The following is a 23,059-nucleotide window of genomic DNA, read 5'->3' as shown; positions in this document are numbered from 1 at the left end:
CATGTGAGTGTAAGTCTATGTGTGAGGGTGAGTATGTGAACGTGAGTCTGCATGCATGTGTGAGTCTGCATGCGAGTGTGGGTCTATGTGTGAGTGTGAGTCTGCGTGCATGAGAGCGTGGGTCTATGTGTGAGTATGAGTGTGTGAGTGTGAGTCTGTGTGCATGTGAGTGTGAGTCTGCATGCATGTGAGTGGGGGTCTAGGTGTGTGTGTGAGTCTGCGTGCATGTGTGAGTTTGCATGTGAGTGTGGGTCTATGTGTGTGAGTGTGTGAGTCTGTGTGCACGTGAGTGTGAATCTGCCTGCATGCAAGTGTGGGTCTATGTGTGAGTTTGTGAGTCTGCATGCATGTGAGTGTGGGTCTACGTGTGAGTGTGTGAGTGTGAGTCTGCATGCATGTGAGTGTGGGTCTACGTGTGAGTTTGTGAGTCTGCATGCATGTTAGTGTGGGTCTGTGTGAGTGTGGGTGTAGGTATATGTGTGAGTGTGTGAGTCTGCATGCATGTGAGTGTGGGTCTATATGTGAGTGTGAGTGTTTGAGTGTGTCTGCGTGCATGTGTGAGTCTGCATGCATGTGAGTGTGGGTCTATGTGTGAGTGTGTGTGAGTCTGCATGCATTTGAGTGTGGGTCTGTGTGAGTGTGTGAGTCTGCGTGCATGTGAGTGTGTGAGTATGCATGCATGTGAGTGTGGGTCTATGTGTGAGTGTGAGTGTGAGTCTGCATGCAAGTGTGGGTCTATGTGTGAGTGTGTGAGTGTGAGTCTGCGTGCATGTGAGTGAGTGTGCATGCTGGCACTACGGACACTCTCAGAGGAAGCTGGGGAGGCAGGTGCACAGTTGCCCCAAGGATGAGGGATGCAGGTGGCCCCTGCCAGGCCCAAGAACGGAGGCTCCCGCTTCCCGAGAGAGCGCAGAGGGACCCCAGCACACGGGGATGGTGATCTGTGATGGGCGCGCAGGCGCAGTGGGAACCCACACATGTTGCTCCAAGACCAAAGCAAGACTGACACCCAGGACGCTGAGACACCTGGGGTGGCCCAGAGATATCCCTGCAGCCTTCCAGGGGGCCGCTGCGAGGCCAGCCAGGCAGGAGGCAGGGCCCTGGGAGGGCAGGCTGGGGCCCCCGGACTCTGGCGCAGGGCGTGGGGGGCTGCAGGAAGCCTGGCGTGCTACCAAGACACGCACATCGGGCATCCAATGGCGCTCGCTGCTGCCCCTCGCATGCGGGGACGTGTTGTGTGTGGGGCCTCTTCAGAGGACAGAGGCTTCATGTGTGTGTGGCGGGCGGCCCCGAGTCTGTTCTCGGCACACGGTCCTCCCTGCGCCAGACCAGGGGAACAGCAGGAGAGCCACTTTGCACACACACGCTCACTTTTCCAGAACCACAGTCAGCGCCTCCATGGAACATGCCACAGGGTGCGTACCACGGAGCTATCCCACGGAGCGTGGGAGAGCAGCCGCTCCAGACAGCTCACCGGCCTCCACCAAGGGGCGCGGTGGCCGGGAAGCAGCGCTCGGTCCCTCAACCACCATCAAGGCTAAAACTCGCTTAAAACGCGGTCATGTTTCTCTGACCGAGCCGAAGTAGAAATGAGTAAAATCTACTTTGCAGCGCTACTTTGCGGAAGCATGAAAAATAAAGGTTTTCAGAAGAACGTCAGAAAGCCCCATGTGAGCCACAAGTAAGCTTGGCATTAGACATGTGTCACCACTGGTTAGAACCTGGACTCGGGGGCAGAGCACCCACAGCTGGGCCCCGTCCCCGCCCCCCAACACCAGCTCCGAAGATCTAAATTAGGGCCTCTCTAGAAAGCCCACAGTAATAAAATGTTGTCATTCTTAGCACAAAGCTCAACCCAAATAGGAGCTGTTGTTATTGAATTACTAACCCCTCTCTTCGTTCTCACGGCTGCTGTGGAAGGGGAAATGGAAAGGGAGAATGTATTTGCAAAGCTGAAAAAGGGTTTCATACACATGATGCAAAGCCAGAGGTTTAAAATTCATTATTGCCGTTCAGCACTGGTAATAAAGACGCTGAGAGCAATTATGGACAACGCAATCATCTAAATGAAGCTAAGGCAAATCGGAAGAAGTGGCTAATCAGGAGGTCTAAACTGAGGGTTTTTAAAATAAAATATAGATTCTAAATATAGTGCTGCAAACCCCTTTGGATCGCGTCAGGGAGCAGTGGGAGGGCTGCCCCAGCCGCCCCTTTGTAGGCTCAGTTCTTATCTCAGAAAATGGGGATTTCGGCACCACACATACCCTGGAAATCTGTAGGCATTTACTTACCACAGACTCTGCTCATTGCCAAAACCATGTCATCATATACTGAAAGGAAAAAGGGAAATGTACCGTTATGATGTATATTTTTATCAGAAGGCAGCATTTTCATGTTTAATTAAATTGATACAGGAAGTCGTGATGTTCATTTGAAAAATGAAACATTAAAATAGCAACATTTATCCATAAAGGCTCCTGTGGGTCATAAATCCCTCTTACCTGTTCACTTTTTATGCAAGGAACAAGGAAATCTTACTCCACATAAATCCAACTATACATTTAATTGAATCACTTCCCCTCTGTTTCAATCATTTTAACTACATTAGTAATGGGAGAAAATTTAGCTTATGATGATGGACTAAAATGACATTTCCTATAAACGCAAAATAACACCACGCATTTTTCCAAAACACTGAAGCAGGTCTGAATGGAAGTAAAGTACAGATTTATTTTCTTCTGCTGCATACTGCTAAGGAAAGAGCGCGTATCTTCCGGATATAGATGGATGCGCCTTCCTAGCACACTGCATCCTGATGGCAAAATGAATTTCTTTGGGGGAGGACAAAGGAGGTTTTATTTTTACCTTTGCCACCTATCTCAAGGACAGAGACATCTTGACCTCTCTCGTCTTTCAAGGTTGCCTTATATTCACCGAGGTCCTTCTTGGACAACTGCAAATAAAACATATCTTGTACGCATGTAAGATCAATGACAAGACAGAAAATGTAATAAATGTTAGATAATACACTCCCTTTGCAAACCATGGAAACTCAGGATTAAAAATGGGAGCTAATGCAGGGTTTACAAGTTATTTGAAAGACCTGTCTTAGTTTGACCTCCATCCTGCTCCATACAACACGGCATACCTTGGGTATGAGCAGCAGGCAGACTCCCTTCTCCAGATCCGGCAACGTTTCTGTTTCATACAGTACATCATCCTTCAGCCACTTGAAAACTGTCTCTTTCTTGGTGTTTGCAACCTACAAGGCCGAAATCTGATGGTTAGGATGTGAATCACTCCGGCTTTTAAGAAAAAAATTCTCTGGAGGGGATCCTTGGTGGCTCAGTCGTTAAGCGTCTGCCTTCGGCTCAGGTCATGATCTCAGGGTCCTGGGATCGAGTCCCGCATTGGGCTCCCTGCTCCGTGGGGAGTCTGCTGCTCCCTCTCCCACCTGCTTGTGCTCTCTCTCGCTATCTCTCTCTCTCTCTCTCTCAAATAAATGAAATCTTAAAAAAAAAAAGTCTCTGGATTTTAAATCACAGCCTTTTAAAAAAATATATCATCAATTTTTATTATAGCCTCAGACAGAAGCTCACGGAAAAGCTGTCAGTCCTAATAATGGCAAATACATTTCTAAATTCCAGCTTCTAAAATAATTAAGCCCTCACCATGGCACACAGAAGGACAAATCGTCCTAGCCCGTGAAATTAGATAGTGTGAGGAGCTTTTGATTTATATGAAATGTCAGTAATAAAAACAAGTTGTAGGCAGTGTATTTTAAATTTGTAAATAATGGGAAATATTCTTAGAGGGCTATAAGACTGGTCAGTGGCTGCTTTTTTGGCAGTATGACATTTCAGATGTATCTGTATAGAAGGGATAAAACCATAACACCAAATGAGCCCAATGAGAATGGGAACTTTCCTTCTAGTAAATTTCCTCACAATTCAGTCTGTAACATAAGCTCAGATTTGACACTAAGCTTTGCAGAATTCCAAAGATGAGGAAGCATTTTGATTCACACACCCTGATGTGTACATCCCACGGATGAGAAACAAGCCTGGTTCTTACGGATGGAACGAACTGGCCACAACAGACTATTTGAGATGGATGATTCTGCATTTATACCCCATACGGACTCAGCAGAAGTGATGTCAGTGACAAAGAAAATAAAATTACAAGTATTCAGACAGCATGACTGGTTCTGGTTGTGTCTTAGTTCACACAGGTCAGAACGCCCACACCGGCCCTGAGCCGGGGTCACCAGTGACCGCCCAGAGCACAGTCCCTGGACAGGAGGGATCCGGAACACGCTGCTCACACTTGCACCCCAGGACATGGCAGCATGTGTCCTAAAAACGAGCCTACAAACACTTGCTGAGTCCGTGGATGGAATGTCCCCCCCAGACCGGGAGGCAGGAGCTCCGTTCCCAAGGCAGGACCACGAGCTGGCAATCAATGGCGGATGGACTGTAGCCAGACAGACGACCTCCTTCCCCTGACACTTCAAGATCTTGGTGCCCATAACCCAGTGCCAGCCCAACCCTTACGTCCTTTACCTCAGTTCAGTGCTGCCTCCCTTTACTCTGGTTTTCCCAGAAGTTTTAAATCGTTGGTGCTTGAGTGCTAAAGACAACCCTTTCTGGTGAGCTCCAATCTCTGTCACCTGAAACAGACATCCTCCACTGGCCTCCTTGTCCCATAGCTTGGGGGTCCTTATGCCCCGCAAGGACCCACTGTCTTTCCTCTGTACTCTCTGCAATTTCTCCCTTATGCCCCGCAAGGACCCACTGTCTTTCCTCTGTACTCTCTGCAATTTCTCCCTTCTGCTCCTTAAATACAGGCACCGAAAATGTACATAAATACCTAGAAAAGAGGGTAACAAGACCCCCGAGACATCATGTGGCACACGCCTGACACAGTTCAAGAGGGAGCGCCCCAGTCCCCACATCTGCTGTACAAGAACTTTCTAGGAGATTTTCTTCCGTGTCTGATGGAGATTTATGGTAAACTTTTCTTTTAAGAGATGGTTTTATAAATAAATAAACAAATACAAAAGATGGTTTTCTGTGAAGTTATATTATGAATGTACATACCCTTGCATTAATTTTCTCCATACGTTTTGTTATGCAAGTGCATTAAAAAATCATCTAATGTATTACTAAGGGGAAAACTATGTAGAACAATTTACAGAATCACAGGAGCTAGGGACACAATTGTACAAAGTAAGTGTGTTAAACTACAAAATGCTCAAATCTCAGGTACTACGTGTTCAGTTTCTCCAGCATCTGTGTTTAAAAACTTGTGACTCGCTTTGGCCAGGGACCTGAAATATCACCACGTATTTACAGAAGGATTTGTGGCAGTAGGAGAATTCCCATGTGCCCCACGGCCACGTAAGCATGCGCTTGATGCCGCGTGATCAGAAAGAGAATGAACCAACGGTAAGAGAGCCCCTCTGCCGGGGCTGGCCGTCCGTAGCCACTGGAGATCTAAAGAACTGATTTTGGGGGGCGCCTGGGTGGCTCTGTTGGTTAAGCGACTGCCTTCGGCTCAGGTCATGATCCCAGGGTCCTGGGATCGAGTCCCACATCAGGCTCCCTGCTCGGCAGGGAGCCTGCTTCTCCCTCTGACCCTCCCCCCTCTCATGTGCTCTCTCTCTCATTCTCTCTTTCTCAAATAAATAAATAAAATCTTTAAAAAAAAAAACTGATTTTGGCTGTGCTGAGGTCTAAAAACCTGAAGATACACCCACTTTCTGCATGACAATTATTTGAAAAGACTGCTGTCTTTCCCATCCTGTTTCCCAAGTAAACAGCCTATCCTCAGGGATCTTTCGGGGTTTTCCCTGCAAATACCTACTGTGTTTTCATTTGTTGAACAGACCCATGCAATTTCTGTGTCAGTAAACTTTTTTTATTTTAAATATGATTTTGTCTCTGAGTCTTCCTTTTAAAATATTGAGGAAAGAAACTCACTATGAAAAGAAAAATAATTCTAGGTATTTTTCTGAAATGAATTTATAACAACCATGAGCACGTTAAATATCAAAACTTTAGCTTTAGGACGGAGCAAGATGGCGGAGGAGTAGGAGAGCTGGATTTCGTCTGGTCTCAGGAATTCAGCTGGATAGGGATCAAACCATTCGAACACCTACAAACTCAACAGGAGAGCGAAGAAAAGAAGAGCAACAACTCATCAGAAAAGCGACCACTTTCTGGAAGGTAGGACGTGCGGAGAAGTGAATCCGAGGCGATATTCGGGAGGATAGACGGCGGGGGAGGGGCCTCCGGCAGCCGCTTCTGGCAAGTGATAGAGCCGCGGAGCACAAAATCGGAACTTTTAAAAGTGAGCTCCGCTGAGGGACGTCACTCTGGTGGCTAAGTGGGGGGTGGAACCCTCCGGGACAGTGTGGTCTCAGGACCCTCGGGGTCACAGAAAGACCGGGGGTGCCTGAGTGTGGCAGAGCTCCCAGGTATCGGAGCGGGGAAGCCGGCTGCAGAGGCGGAGCCCAGGCGCGGGCTCTCAGCTCGGGGTGGCCATAAGCCGTGATCCCGGGCACAGTCGGGCCCCTGCTCCTCCAGCAGGGACCCAACAAGCGGCAGATCCGGGGAGACTCACCTTCCTCCCCCGGGAGGAGCCACGCGGGAGTGCGCCACAGGGATCTGCTGGGTTTGGAGACTCCACCCGGGGTCGGGTGCCAGAGATAGAAACCCGCGGTCACAGGCCGGGTGAGCACGGAGTGCGGCTGGAGACCGGGGAGACGGGAGTGACTGGCGGCTTTTCTCTGGGGGCTCACTGAGGAGCAGGGCCCCGAGTTCTCGGCTCCTCCGGGGCAGAGATTGGGAGGCCGCCATTTTCACTCTCCGCCTCCAAAGCTGAACGGAAAGCTCGCAGGGAACAAAAGCCCCGGAGAGCAAAGCCGAGCAGATTACTTAGCCGGGAGGGGGCAAGGGCGGGGCAATTCTGCCTCCGGCAGAGACATTTGGAAACCACGGCAACAGGCCCCTCCCCAGAAGATCAGCGAGAACAGCCAGCCAAGACCAAGTTTACCCATCAATGAGAATGGCAGAACTCCAGCGCTAGGGGAATACTGCACATAGAATCCATGGCTTTTTTTACCATGATTCTTTTGTCTTTCAAAGTTAATTTTTTTTTAACTTTTTTTTTTTTTTGGATTTTTCTTTTTCCCTTTTTCAACCAACATCTTATCAATCCCTTTTTTAAAAACCATTTTTATTTTTCATTTTAGAGTCATATTCTATCCCTTCATATAGTTACCCTTATTTTTGGCATATATATATAAGTTGTTCTCTCTTTAAAATTTTGAGATAGTTTCTTCTAACAGATTAAAATATACCCTCAATCTCTAGTATATGGTGTTTTCTATTCCCCTGCCTGATCACATCCTCTCCCTTTTTTTTTCTTTTTTCTTTTTTTAAATTCTCTTCTTTCTTTTTTCAAACTTCTTATCAATTCCTTTTATAAAATTTTTTATACTTTCCATCTTTACAGTCATATTCCATCCCTTCATCATATCAACCCTTATTTTTGTACATATATAAGTTTTTCTTTCTTTAAAATTTTGGGAGGCACTTTCTTCTAAAAGACTAAAATACACCCCAAATCTAGTGTGTGGCACTGATCTATATACCAGCCTGATCACATTTGATCACATTCTGGTTTTTTGTTGTTGTTGTTGTTTTGTTTTGTTTGTTTTTGTTTTTATCTTTATCTTTTTCTTTTTTTTTTCTTTTTTCTCTCTTTCCCTTTCTTTTCCCACTGCTTCAGGTCTTTTCTGATTTGTTTAGAGTATATTTTCTGGGGACGTTGTTACTCTGCTAGCATTTTGTTCTCTCATTAATCTATTCTCCTCTGCACAAAATGACAAGACGGAGAAAATCACCTCAACAAATAGAACAAGAGGTAGTACCGACTGCCAGGGACCTACTCAATACAGACAATAGTACGATGTCAGATCTAGAGTTCAGAATCATCACTTTAAAGATACTAGCTGGGCTTGAAAAAAATATGGAAGTTATTAGAGAAACCCTTTCTGGAGAAATAAAAGAACTAAAATCCAACCAAGTAGAAATCAAAAAGGCTATTAATGAGGTGCAATCAAAAATGGGGGCGCTAACTGCTAGAATAAATGAGGCAGAAGAGAGAATCAGTAATATAGAAGACCAAATGATGGAAAATAAAGAAGCTGAGAAAAAGAGAGATAAACAACGACTGGATCACGAGGGCAGAATTCGAGAGATAAGCGATACCATAAGACGAAACAACATTAGAATAATTGGGATCCCAGAAGAAGAAGAAAGAGAGAGAGGGGCAGAAGGTATAATGGAGCAAATTCTAGCAGAGAACTTCCCTAATTTGGGGAAGGAAACAGGCATCAAAATCCAGGAAGCACAGAGAACCCCTCTCAAAATCAATAAAAATAGGTCAACACCCTGACATCTAATAGTAAAACTTACGAGTCTCATAGACAAAGAGAAAATCCTGAAAGCAGCTTGGGAGAAGAGATATGTAACCTACAAGGGTAGAAACATTAGACTGGCAACAGACCTATCCACAGAGACCTGGCAGGCCAGAAAGGACTGGCAGGATATATTCAGAGCACTAAATGAGAAAAATATGCAGCCAAGAATATTCTATCCAGCTAGGCTGTCATTGCTAAAATTGAAGGAGAGATAAAAAGCTTCCAGGACAAACAAAAACTAAAGGAATTTGCAAACACAAAACCAGCCCTACAGGAAATCTTGAAAGGGGTCCTCTAAGCAAAGAGAGAGCCTAAAAGCAACATAGACCAGAAAGGAACACAGACAATATACGGTAACAGTCACCTTACAGGCAATACAATGGCACTAAATTCCTATCTTTCAATAGTTACCCTGAATGTAAATGGGCTCAATGCCCCAATCAAAAGACACAGGCTATCAGACTGGATTAAAAAACAAGACCCATCTATATGCTGTCTGCAAGAGACTCATTTTAGAACCAAAGACACCCCCAGATTGAAAGTGAGGGGGTGGAAAACCATTTACCATGCTAATGGACACCAAAAGAAAGCTGGGGTGGCAATCCTTATATCAGACAAATTAGATTTTAAACCAAAGACTGTAATAAGAGATGAGAAAGGACACTATATCATACTTAAAGGATCTATCCAACAAGAAGATCTAACAATTGTAAATATCTATGCCCCTAACATGGGAGCAGCCAATTATATAAGGCAATTAATAACAAAAGCAAAGAAACGCATCGACAACAATACAATAATAGTGGGGGACTTTAACACCCCCCTCACTGAAATGGACAGATCGTCTAAGCAAAAGATCAACAAGGAAATAAAGACTTTAAATGACACACTGGACCAAATGGACTTCACAGACATACTCAGAACATTCCACACCAAAGCAACAGAATACACATTCTTCTCTAGTGCCCATGGAACATTCTCCAGAATAGATCACATCCTAGGTCATAAATCAGGTCTCAACCGGTACCAAAAGATTGGGATCATTCCCTGCCTATTTTCAGACCACAGTGCTTTGAAACTAGAACTCAATCACAAGAGGAAAGTCCGAAAGAACTCAAATACATGGAGGCTAAAGAGCATCCTACTGAAGAATGAATGGGTCAACCAGGAAATTAAAGAAGAATTAAAAAAATACATGGAAACCAATGAAAATGAAAACACAACTATTCAAAATCTTTGGGATGCAGCAAAGGCAGTCCTAAGAGGAAAGTATATAGCAATACAAGACTTTCTCAAGAAACAAGAAAGGTCTCAAGTACACAACCTAACCCTACACCTAAAGGAGCTGGAGAAAGAACAGCAAATAAAGCCTAAACCCAGCAGGAGAAGAGAAATAATAAAGATCAGAGCAGAAATCAATGAAATAGAAACTAAAAGAACAGTAGAACAGATGAACGAAAGTAGGAGTTGGTTCTTTTAATTAAGAAGATTGATAAACCCCTGTCCAGACTTATCAAAAAGAGAAGAGAAATGACCCAAATCAACAAAATCATGAATGAAAGAAGAGAGATCACAACCAACACCAAAGAAATACAAACAATTATAAGAACATATTATGAGCAACTCTATGCCAGCAAATTAGATAACCTGGAAGACATGGATGCATTCCTAGAGCTGTATCAACTACCAAAACTGAACCAGGATGAAATAGAAAACCTGAACAGACCTATAACCACTAAGGAAATTGAAGCAGTCATCAAAAATCTCCCAAAAAACAAAAGCCCAGGGCCAGATGGCTTCCCAGGGGAATTCTACCAAACATTTCAAGGAGAATTAATACCTATTCTTCTGAAACTGTTCCAAAAAGTAGAAATGGAAGGAAAACTTCCAAACTCATTTTATGAGGCCAGCATTACCTTGATCCCAAAACCAGACAAAGACCCCATCAAAAAGGAGAATTACAGACCAATATCCCTGATGAACATGGATGCAAAAATTCTCACCAAAATACTAGCCAATAGGATCCCACAGTACATTAAAAGGATTATTCACCATTACCAAGTGGGATTTATCCCTGGGCTGCAAGGTTGGTTCAACATCTGCAAATCAATCAATGTGATACAATACATTAACAAAAGAAAGAACAAGAATCATAGGATCCTCTCAATAGATGCAGAAAAAGCTTTTGACAAAGTACAGCATCCTTTCTTGATCAAAACTCTTCAGAGTATAGGCATAGAGGGTACATACCTCAATATCATAAAAGCCATCTATGAAAAACCTACAGCGAATGTCATTCTCAATGGGGAAAAACTGAGAGCTTTCCCCCTAAGGTCAGGAACGCGGCAGGGATGTCCACTATCACCACTGCTATTCAACATAGTATTGGAAGTCCTAGCCACAGCCATCAGACAACAAAAAGAAATCAAAGGCATCCAAATTGGCAAAGAAGAAGTCAAACTCTCACTCTTTGCAGATGATATGATACTTTATGTGGAAAACCCAAAAGACTCCACCCCAAAACTGCTAGAACTCATACAGGAATTCAGTAAAGTGGCAGGATATAAAATCAATGCACAGAAGTCAGTGGCATTCCTATACACCAACAACAAGACAGAAGAAAGAGAAATTAAGGAGTCGATCCCATTTACAATTGCACCCAAAACCATAAGATACCTAGGAATAAATCTAACCAAAGAGACAAAGGATCTGTACTCAGAAAACTATAAAATACTTATGAAAGAAATTGAGGAAGACACAAAGAAATGGAAAAACGTTCCATGCTCATGGATTGGAAGAACAAATATTGTGAAGATGTCAATGCTACCTAGAGGAATCTACACATTCAATGCAATCCCCATCAAAATACCATCCACTTTTTTCAAAGAAATGGAACAAATAATCCTAAAATTTGTATGGAACCAGAAAAGACCCCGCATAGCCAGAGGTTTGTTGAAAAAGAAAAGCAAAGCTGGCGGCATCACAATTCCGGACTTCCAGCTCTATTACAAAGCTGTCATCATCAAGACAGCATGGTACTGGCACAAAAACAGACACATAGATCAATGGAACAGAATAGAGAGCCCAGAAATGGACCCTCAACTCTATGGTCAACTCACCTTTGACAAAGCAGGAAAGAATGTCCAATGGAAAAAAGACAGTCTCTTCAACAAATGGTGTTGGGAAAATTGGATAGGACATGCAGAAGAATGAAACTGGACCATTTCCTTACACCACACACAAAAATAGACTCCAAATGGATGAAAGACCTCAATGTGAGACAGGAGTCCATCAAAATCCTAAAGGAGAACACAGGCAGCAACCTCTTTGACCTCAGCCGCAGCAACTTCTTCCTAGAAACATCGCCAAAGGCAAGGGAAGCAAGGGCCAAAATGAACTATTGGGACTTCATCAAGATAAAAAGCTTTTGCAAAGCAAAGGAAACAGTCAACAAAACCAAAAGACAACCGACAGAATGGGAGAAGATATTTGCAAATGACATATCAGATAAAGGGCTAGTATCCAAAATCTATAAAGAACTCATCAAACTCAACACCCAAAGAACAAAGAATCCAATCAAGAAATGGGCAGAAGACATGAACAGACATTTTTCCAAAGAAGACATCCAAATGGCCAACAGACACAGGAAAAAGTGCTCAATATCACTCGGCATCAGGGAAATCCAAATCAAAACCTCAATGAGATACCACCTCACACCAGTCAGAATGGCTAAAATTAACAAGTCAGGAAACGACAGATGTTGGCGGGGATGTGGAGAAAGGGGAACCCTCCTCCACTGTTGGTGGGAATGCAAGCTGGTGCAGCCACTCTGGAAAACAGTATGGAGGTTCCTCAAAAAGTTGAAAAGAGAGCTACCATATGATCCAGCAATTGCACTACTGGGTATTTACCCCAAAGATACAAAAGTAGGGATCCGAAGGGGTACGTGCACCCCAATGTTTATAGCAGCAATGTCCACAATAGCCAAACTGTGGAAAGAGCCAAGATGTCCATCGACAGATGAATGGATAAAGAAGAGGTGGTATATATATACAATGGAATATTATGCAGCCATCAAAAGGAATGAGATCTTGCCATTTGCAACGACGTGGATGGAACTGGAGGGTATTATGTTGAGTGAAATAAGTCAAACAGAGAAAGACATGTATCATATGACCTCACTGATATGAGGAATTCTTAATCGCAGGAAACAAACTGAGGGTTGCTAGAGTGGGGGGTGGGGTGGGAAGGATGGGGTGTCTGGGTGATAGACACTGGGGAGGGTATGTGCTCTGGTAAGCGCTGTGAATTGTGCAAGACTGTTGAATCTCAGATCTCTACCTCTGAAACAAATAATGCAATATATGTTAAGAAAAAAAAGAAGAAGGTAGCGGGAGGGGAAGAATGAAGCGGGGGAAATCGGAGGGGTAGACGAACCATGAGAGACGATGGACTCTGAAAAACAAACAGGGTTCTAGAGGGGAGGGGCGTGGGGGGATGGGTTAGCCCGGTGATGGGTATTGAGGAGGGCACATTCTGCATGGAGCACTGGGTGTTATGCACAAACAATGAATCATGGAACAGTTCATCTAAAACTAATGATGTAATGTATGGGGATTAACATAAGAATTAAAAAAATAAATAAATAAAAACTTTAGCTTTAGTTATCACACCACATAAAAAGAGATGGAAACAGGAAATCTAATTAGGACTTCATCACCAACATGAACAATGAGTGTGGACTGGCGGGAAAGGTCGATGTAATCACAGCATCTCAAGGTCTACCTGACACTTACCCAGGGTGTGCGCTGCCCTCCCGTGGCCCCAGACCACCACCCGCCACCCACCTGCACACCACTTTTCCTCAAATCCCCAGTTCCACGGCTCTATGCTGCCCAGGCTTCACGTCAGCACCCTGCACATTTCTGCACATAACCCCAGGTCCCTCATCTGACACTCAGCTACACCGAAGAGCCGGCAGCCCAGCATCCCACCCCACAATGACCCCATTGTCACCCTCATCCTCATTCTGGCCCCTGCGCACCAGCCCCTCACACTATGGTCCTGACCAGTCCACCCTCATCCCCTCACACCAGCCCCTCACACCATGGCGTGACCCAACCACTCTCATCTCCTCAGACCAGCCCCTCACACTATGGTCCTTACCTGTCCATTCTCATCTCCTCAGGTGAATGCTGCTCTATCCCTTATCCCACTTTCCTTTGCCTTCACCCCTTAACTTTTTGTCCCTAGCTTTATTGAGATATAATTAACATATAACATCACTTAAGTTTAAGGGATACAACGTGATGATATGGTACATTCCGATACTGTGAAATGAGCACCATATCAAGGTTAGTATTACCTTCTTATGGGAAAAAACAATGCATTATTGATCTTCCCCCAGGTTGTCCCATAGCACTGCTCATGTAGCAGATAGATGCTCCTTAAAGTCTGTTCCCCCAAATACAGATTTTTATATTCAGTAGGAACTGAGGCTTACTTCATTACTCAATTGTTAGAACAAAACTTAAGGAGCATCTTCTTCCCAAAACATAACTTCTTTCCCTAAAGAAATCACGTGAGCAGCATGGAAATTACCAGATGGATTTCATCATAGCGTACTCTCCATATGTTCACTTCCTAAAAATCTTAAATATTTTAAAATGCCTCCTTGAATCTTCTTTTGCATGCCACCACACTGTAATCTCTTCATGAAGAACAGAGCCTGGAGCCTAAGTAAGAAAACATCCACGAGACTCAAAGTCACAGGGCAGCACTCTGTGTTTTCTCGCATCCTATGATCGACGGCAGATGCTTCCCCAAAAGGTCTCTCGCCGCCCCGTGAACGAGAGCTTACTGCTCTCTCGTTGGAGCCAAGTCCTCACCTTACAAACAAGTCGAACTTCACATTCATCTGTAACATCCCAGTGCAGATACTCAGCAAAATGAGGGCCTGAGGGGAAAATTGTGGAGAGACAGTTTTTAAAAAGGGAAAGAAAAGGAAAACACAAATACACACACACACACACACACAATTTGTATTTGTGAATGCATTTTTGGCAGAAGAATAAGCTGTACTGTATGGAAGTACAGTGACGTTTCCGCGTCCCCACCCCCATGTCATTCACGTGGTAAGTACCGAGCAGGGCCTGTAGGAAGACACAGAACAGACAGCCGCGGTCCCCAGAACGCCCCAGGTCACAGCCTCCAGACCACCGGCTCAGGTGAACTATGCTGGGGGTGCCGTGGGGCGCACGCGCTCATGACAGCTACGGGGAGGCCTGAAGACCCCGCTCGGACTTTGGATGGCGCCCCCAGGATGCAGAGGTGACCGTGGAAAGGCATGTCGCTGTGGGATGACCAGACCACAGAGAGTGGAAATGTGCGTGTGGACAAGGGAGACGGTGAGGGGACCAGCTGGCTGACCTGGAGGGTTGTGTGGGCCGTGGCAGGAATAAAATGCGTGTCCCTGGGGGGCGCCTACAGTCATCTGTCATCTGTCACGTGGCCCGGTCGTCCAAGTGTCTTACACAAAGGAGAAATGAGGGTCTGGGATCACCTCCGTCTCAGCCGCGAACAGGAGAGACGAGTTAGTTAGCAGGTCGGCCACACGGCCTGGCCACCCTGACCATGTCCTTGACTCACAATAACAAGAAATACTGAACAGTAGATTCTGGGGCTTTTAAAGGTAGAAGCAAGACAAAACACAGATGAAAATAAATGTAACGTGCAAAGAACAGAAAAATACCCATGTTTCTACAGATGAGAAACAGTCTAACCTCATGATTATTTAAAACAGCATTTACAGCCTTTTGGCATTGAACCAAATCTGCCGTAAACAACATTCGATCCTGAGTCCGCTTGGGCTCCTGGGGGGCAAGTCCAGTACCTACCTTGCTTTCTGAGGTATTCCTTCCTTTGAAATTCAGCCTCGTCTAGGACAGCCTTGAACGCTAAAGCCAATATTCAAGGGAAAAAGAAATGGAAGACGTTTGCGTCTGTGTAGTCTAAACAATTTCCTGTGAATTTTCTTTCACGGGCATACAAAACCACTCAGGATAGCCTACCGTCTCCAATGAGAACCAGGGAGGACTGATTCTTGGCTTTTCCGTCGCGAATCTGCACAGTGTAGGTGCCTTCGTTCTCAACAGTGAATCGGCCCATGACCATCTCAATAAGGCCAGTTGCTCTGTCGCATTTAATTCTGTGTTTCTGGAAGCAACGGTGGAGGTACGAAATCAGTGCTACAGTGAAACTCCTTCTCCCGGTTTTACCTCTGACTTTGACAGTTGCATCAACCACTACCTCCTAACGGACTGTGACATACACAAAAACGCAAAATGAAATTAAACCCAGGAAACCTCTTGGTGAACCGCACATGAACCAAGGGACGCACGCACCCACTCAGTGATGCAGCCCGCGTTCTGTGCGGGAGCCGCCCCCTCCCGGAAGACTCCAGCAGGGACTGCACACACCCAAAAATAAGCATCTAGCTCGACACAATCAAGGACACAGGGAAAAGACGGTGTGTACGTCAGCATACCCCACGCGGACCACGCAACTCAGGTGGCCAGCGACAACCAGCCATCGAGCACCATGCTGTCCCCAGCTCTGAGGACTCAGAACCAAGGCTTCAAGGCTGCTGTGCGGACCAGGCCACCGAAGCTGGGTGTCGGGTGCGCAGAGATTTTCTGGAAGAGTGTGCGTGCCTAGGCAAGTCTGGCACCTTGGGCTCCCCTCACTCCTGAGGCCACAGCTTGGTGCAGACTCTCACACGGGGGCTCCCCGTCCCCCCCAGACCCGACTGGTGCAGGGAGGACCTACCAGGACCTGCCCTTGGAGCCGGCTGGGTGCCCTTCCCGTAACATCCCTGCCGCACACGCCCCCCCTTCTAGGGCAGACCCCACCCCGGCCCACGTGTCTGTCCACCGCCTGCCCCTCCTGCTGGACGGCGGGGCCTTCAGAGCTCAGACTGTCCCCACCCTTTCTGCCCAGCGCCTGTGCGCCCAGCAGGCGGGAAAGACCAAATAAATGTGTGTGGGATTCTCACCGACCAGCTCATCTCGCCAGCCGTGGCGCCCTGCCGGCCGTGGTCCGCCACCCCCACACTGTAGCCCCCCCCCAACAACATCTGGTCAGGGACACGTCCCCGCACCACCCAGCCCATCTGAAGCTCAGCTTTCTCTCACACCCCGCTCCCCTCATTTGCGATGAACTCACAGACACCAGAATGATTTATGGTGGCTGATGGACTACGCCTTCTCCAGCCTTGGACGAGACAATACCTGAAATGAAGCAGGGGTCGTGGGGGCAGAAGGACCACATCCAAAGAATGAGTCACCTCAAAGGCAGGGAATGGTGCATGCGAGGCCCCGGGGCTCAGGAGCCTTCTCTCTAGTGACCGCTCATGACCCCCGGGGTGACCCGCAGGACGCTCCCTGCAGGGTCTCCTCCTCCCTGTGAGCCCCGCGGGGGGTCCGGCAGGGTCTTCCCAACCTGAACTCTGATCTCAGCCCTGCAGGGGCGGAGGGCCGGGGAGCAGGACAAGCAGGATGAGCAGAACAAACACCAGCCATCTGCGGTCGGCAGCAAGGAAAACAGGGTCACCCCAGGGAAACTCGCTGTCTAGAACGCTCCCCTCACTAAGAATTCAGAAACAATGTGCATCTGCAGGTGGCTTTACGGAAAACCTGTACACAGCGCATGAGAACAGCGCTCATTCTCTGACGCACGCTCACATTCAGAGCCCGGCGTGCCAAAGGCCACTGTCTCAACGGCGTTCAGGATGTGGATACGAGCAAAAGAGCCTCTTTGCCCAGGTCATCCGTGAGTTCACCTCCCGAGCATCGGGCACCGTTTCTAAACCCTTGGCCCTGGCCTGGAAGGCTCTGGATGTCTCTGACGGCCCACCTCCGTCCTCCAGAGGCTGGCACCTCCCTGTTTGTCCCACCGCCAGCCCTCATCATGGGCGGCAGCAGGGCCAGCCTGGCCTCCTGTCCGCCTCCCCCAGACTCACCCTGGGCACCCCTGCTCCTGAAACCCTCCTCACCACTTCAGCCCTCCCGTCGCTGTCTCTGAGCTCAGGTGGCCTTGCGGGACGGTTTGAAGTCTGCTGTGTCACCGCCTCCTTGAGCCGATTCTGCAGCTCCGGCAGGCAGGCTCGCGCCCCCCTGAGGGTCCCTACCGTTTGGCTGGTTCGGAGGGACAATCAGAAATGATTTGTAAATATACCCACAGGGAGGGGAAGATGGGTATCGTGCTCTCACGGTCAACCGTGTCACTTCCGCTCCTGCCTAATCAAATACGACGCTGAGGCTTTAAGTGAATAAAAGCCACTCCCTGGCCTTGCCTTTCAGCAGACAGAAACAAAATCACCTTCACGGTTAGAAATTCCATTGCAATTTCACATCTGTGAAGCACACAGTGTGCGCTTGTATAAGGTCCCTTAGACGGTGTCTGGATGGGAAACTGAGCCTGGAACTTGGTCCGAGGGACACGATGGCGAGAGACAAATGAACAAGCAAGCATGGCCTCAGCTTGCTTTCTGAGAGAGCGGTCACTGAGAAAGGTCCCGATCGCAGAGCGTGGCGACCATGTGTCCTCCGGGCAGACTGGCGGCGCCGGAGGGAGCCCGGCAGGGACGGAAGCAGGACTCCTGCACGGTGTAGCTCACCGGCTTGCTCCGTCATTCTGAGTATTTACGTCTGAATACGGGGAGCAAATTTCAAATCAATGAGACAAAGCCCTGTTCTTGTTTGTCCGACACCATGCTCGCTTCCAACACCTGCTAGGAGAGGACCCCAGGAGCCGACCCCACCAGGTCTGAGAAGTAGGAACGCAGGACTCTCACCAGCCGGATTCTTCGCAATACAGTAGCTTTTCTAATATTCTCAGCTACTGCACTGCAGCGTCTGAGCGGGTTTTAGAAATTAATTAGGCTTCTTGTGATTGCCATTATGCAGCAAGATGAAGTTCAGTGATTTTATGGGTGCCATAAATACAGGCTTGTATGTGACTCACACAAAATAACATCAATCTCCGCCCCGGAAAAGTCACCTGTGGATTGCTAATTAAACAAGTGAAATAGTGCAGCCCTATCCCAAAAAGATTATCCATAGAGCAAAGACATCAGTTTTTAAAGCAAGCTCTATGCAGCAGGTAGGAAATGTTAATCAAAAGATGTTCTACAAATAAAGTGCAATTACACTAAATTCTTCTTCATCTCATAGCACCGTCTCTGCTCAAAGAGAATTTCTCTAAGTCCTTGATCGTGCAGTATACTCTCCCAGGGACAGAATGCATACTCTGCTGGCTTTTCTGCAGGCAGGAGGAAAAGCCTGCTGTCTGCTCATCAGCCACTCATCTCACCTACACGCCTCTCAGAGTATGTCACTGTCTCTCAAGGGTAAGAAAAACTGCATGATATTTGTCCATTCCGGATTTCTGCCTGACACCTGCTCATCTAACCAGGTGAGCCTTAACAAACACCCATGGGAACAAAGTCTGGACTAGGGATGAGGGGCCCAGCTCAGCGACACAGTAAGTGGGCACCTGCATGGCCTCAGTGATTCCTACATGTCAACCGTTCCACGAACATGTGTGCAGTGCACACGGATGAGGCGTCCAGAGTCAGTAGGACCCTGAACAGACCGAAGACGCCACACACTGAGCACCAGGGGAGAAGAGCAGAGGAGGTAAAGACCCCTCACTCTCCACTCAACAGTAAAGAAAGGGCCCATGGAGCAGGTTTTCCTTCAGCTGGAAATTACAGCAGGTGTGCTAGAATGATTAGACAAGAAGAAATACATTGAAACATACTCAATGTTCTTCCACAGCCAAAAAAGGAATATTTATGATAATTGTAGGATTCATTGCATACGATTAAAAGCAGAACAAGGGCAAAAGCGTTTGTATCCTAGCATTCTATACACTGTTGGCAGTTCTGCTGTGCTTTGCCTAAACAGAACAGCCTAAAAGGTTAGGGAAGGTGTAGAAACAGATTTCCCCATGGATGCCTTCCTTGGGAAGCTCTCGGTGGGCGGGGGAGGGGCCCCACAGACAATGGGGTAAAAATGCCTGCCTTCAAAACCAGGTCAAGAATAAATAGGCCTGTCCATCAAGGATGTTTCCATGCCCCCAATGTCACCTGAACCTTTTCATAACACCAGGCTCAACATCTCTAAAACAAAGCTGACCATTGTTCAATTCTGGCAGGCTTGGATTTCAAGGACTCCTGATCTCTCATCTAACCCAGACCAGTCTCTGAATATCTCAAGAATCAACCGTCACGCGTTCATCTCGCCAACCTGCTACACCCCAATTTCTGCAGTTCAAAAGGGGATGAAAACACGCACAGAATATTGACCTGAAGTCACTGAACTACCAAAGTAAAACCCGGCCTCTCCGAAGCCAAAGATCACTCACACGTGAACTCACCTCACTGTCAGAGACTTCTCTGTCATTAATAATGAATCGGTAGCTCGCATCTGGTGATAAGTGCTCAGCCTGGAGCCAGAAGCGAACCTGGCCCTTATCAAAAATCTCATAAGCTAATTCTGATTTCAGAGGAATTGCTACAGGAAGAAAAGAAATCGAAAGTCAATAATGCATGAATCGTTGTGAGAGAGAGCAGCTGCATATTGGAGGAAAATATCAATCCTGGTTATTAAATTTTTGAGGATGTGAAACCCTGGGGTGTTGAATAGGATTATGAAAACCAAAAAAATAAAACTAAAACCCTAGGTCAGCCTGTTGTTGCAGGTAAAGCCCCGGCTGCGTGAGCCGTGTGCACACACACCCGGCTCTCCCATGGACCCTGAGGTACACCCCCGCGTGCTCCCTCTGTATTCAGTGTAACTCAGTAACCGAAGACTCCACCTGACTGACTTGTTTGGATTAGGATCAGCTACGCGAAACCCCAAATTCAAAACTCTCTCTATGCAATAAAAACTTCTACAAGTTGCATCATCAACTCGTATTTGTTTCCAGTGAACAGGTGACAAGCCTGGAAGCTGGATGCGTGAAATGAAACGGTCCGTGCCCAAAGTGCTCCTTGGTGAGCTTCCCACCTTAATGAGCACGGCCCTCCCCCAACGGCTTGCTGTCTGCCTGCAAACAGGCAGAGTCCCACGCTTACTTACTGGGATTCTTGATTTCATTGCTCAGTGCCATCAAACGTTCGAGCTCTAAAATTAAGAAAAATACATGCATTGATTTTTGACCCATACATTCAGAAGTCTGTAAATAATTACAAGGCTAACCCCGAGCAGGGATCTGACACCACCAAGATTTAATCTGTGCTTGAGTAAGAAACATGAACTAGAAGTTAAAAGGCAAATAGGAGTTACACCACCTTTGAATACTCTCTTCAGTTGAGATCCTCACTATATAATAACCCTGTCTTGAAGGGGAGGGGTGGTGGGGCACGCGAGGGCAGAGCCTTGGGGACAGTGGGGCTGGGGGTGGGAGCGGGCTTTGCACGGGGGAGCTTTAAAGACACTCATTTCCAGGGGTGCCTGGGTGGCTCAGTCGTTAAGAGTCTGCCTTCGGCTCGGGTCATGATCCCAGGGTCCTGGGATCGAGCCCCACATCGGGCTCCCTGCTCAGCGGGAAGCCTGCTTCTCCCACTCCCACTCCCCCTGCTTGTGTTCCCTCTCTCGCTGTATCTCTCTCTGTCAAATAAATAAAATCTTTTAAAAAAAAAAAAAAAAAGACACCCATTTCCAGACCCTCGAATTCCATACGAACTCCTTTCTAATTTCGATCTGGCGCTGAGAGTGTGTGGGTGGTCTGTGATTTTCCTTCCTCTTGCAAGATGTCCTTCAAAATGCTTTGCCCACCCAGGATTTCACTGTGATGCATTACTGCCATGAATTTAAAATAAAAATATAAATACAAATGCATCCTTCCTGAAGGAGTCCCAAGAGCAAGTTAGAAAAACTGAAGGTTCTAAGCCATTTCTTCCATCCTTCCTTCCTTCTTAATTAGAATTTAGAAAAGAGACCGTGGTCACGAAGATATGTATGAACATGCTTACTTGAACCGAAAAAAGAAGTCAGACTTTTCCTGACTGGGTGACTGGCTTGACTTCCCCATTAGGTCTAATGGTAGGAATTTCCATAAATCAAATGAGCTAAATCTGCAGTTACAAGGTTTTATCTAAAAGATTTCTTAGAGTCCACATACATCATAAAACATGCTGGAAGTTTTCATCCTTTGCAACTATTTAAAATTAAAGTGAAAATGTCATCTACAAACTTAAAACTGGTGCAGAGAAGTAGAACACTTTTCAGGATTATTTAAGAATGTTTTGAGTTAAAAACTGAAGACTGCTGAGTTAGGGTCAGAAAAGGCAGCTCAAAAAGCATTCGGAGCAGATTCCCGATCGGCTCCGGCCCCTGTCTCTGGACAAGAGCATCCTGAGGACCCTGGAGAGCAGCGTCCACACGGACCACTCGGCCATCCTCCTGCTGTGTCTTGTTAAATCTGCACGAGCTTCCCCAGGGTTACCCAGCAGCTGCTCCAGCCCTGCAGGGGCCCAAGGCATCGGCACGGGGCCTCCCAGCGTGGGTCCATGCCTCTCCTCCCAGCCCACGCTGGACAACCATCCAAATCAGGCGTCCTTGGGATCACACCCTCGGCCTGCTGCCAGCCAACATGCCAGTGGGGAACTTCGGGGTCTGCTCACCAAGCACCAGGCCTCTCCTAAGACCCCATATATTAACAGAGGACTCGCAACAGCTCTAGAGACCCAGAGAACCGTGGACATCTGACCATGCTATCCAGCATGACGCAGCTCACTCCACATCTCCGTGGGGCTGACCCTGACTGTGGGTCGGGTCCACCACAAGCACAAGAATCTGCCCTATGAGACCTGCCATTTGGCAGGGACTCCGGTGTGTGAGCCCGCCAAGGACAGACCTGCCTGTCCCCGGGCTCCCCAGCTGTGAACAGACTTTTCTTTCTGCCGTCTGCTATTTGTAAGAGAGCAAGAGATTTTGACTGTGCTGGTTGAATCTTATTTCACACACAGAAAATATATATATTATTTTCCTTTGCCATGCTGACTATCCAGTGCTGGAAGGAAAGGGGGAGTCTCCCATCTGCGAGTCTCGCTTTAATCTCGTGGCCTTACTTGGCTGATCGGCTCCTCCCTGCTTGCCAAGCTACTGAAATGTAGCTAAAACCCAACTTGAAAAGTACAAGGGGGAACTCCACAAGCCCCAGGGCCTGGGCCGGTGATTTAGGAGCTGGACAGAATACGAACTCTAGAGAGTTTGTTTAATTTCTAAGAGAATGTTTGCTTCTACGAACACTTGGCACCCAGCCTCCCACGAACGCACGCCCGTTCTCTAGGCAAGCAAGTCTTTCCTAGGTTAGTATCAATCTTTCAGGGCCGAACACTCAAGCAGGCGAGCCTCCGTCACGTAGACTTTACCTTCTTCGTCCAAGGTGAAACTGGAGGACACCCCGTCCGTGTCACTCACGGACACCGAGTAAGTTCCTAGATCCCCTTTGTCCGGGTTTTTAAAGTACAGCTTCGAGCTAAAAGGGAAGAACCGTGGGACA

At 47.0% G+C, this 23,059-nt stretch overlaps 1 protein-coding gene across 1 annotated transcript in view; it reads right to left on the bottom strand.

Annotated features, from left to right (window-relative positions):
• Window positions 1-23,059, bottom strand: part of MYOM2 (myomesin 2) — an 84,393-nt gene that overhangs the window by 17,067 nt on the left and 44,267 nt on the right. The window contains exons 22-30 of the mRNA XM_021694205.2: window positions 22,929-23,035; window positions 20,632-20,676; window positions 19,928-20,064; window positions 15,559-15,703; window positions 15,385-15,444; window positions 14,377-14,444; window positions 3,149-3,262; window positions 2,866-2,953; window positions 2,292-2,330 (exon numbers count right to left, since the gene is read on the bottom strand). Coding sequence (XP_021549880.1) covers window positions 2,292-2,330; window positions 2,866-2,953; window positions 3,149-3,262; window positions 14,377-14,444; window positions 15,385-15,444; window positions 15,559-15,703; window positions 19,928-20,064; window positions 20,632-20,676; window positions 22,929-23,035 — 803 coding nt within the window. The remainder of the gene's footprint in view (window positions 1-2,291; window positions 2,331-2,865; window positions 2,954-3,148; window positions 3,263-14,376; window positions 14,445-15,384; window positions 15,445-15,558; window positions 15,704-19,927; window positions 20,065-20,631; window positions 20,677-22,928; window positions 23,036-23,059) is intronic.

The sequence above is a fragment of the Neomonachus schauinslandi genome, chromosome 2 (assembly GCF_002201575.2).
Source record: "Neomonachus schauinslandi chromosome 2, ASM220157v2, whole genome shotgun sequence".
NCBI classification, from domain to species: domain Eukaryota; kingdom Metazoa; phylum Chordata; class Mammalia; order Carnivora; family Phocidae; genus Neomonachus; species Neomonachus schauinslandi.
This window is presented reverse-complemented; position numbering and strand designations above follow the sequence as displayed.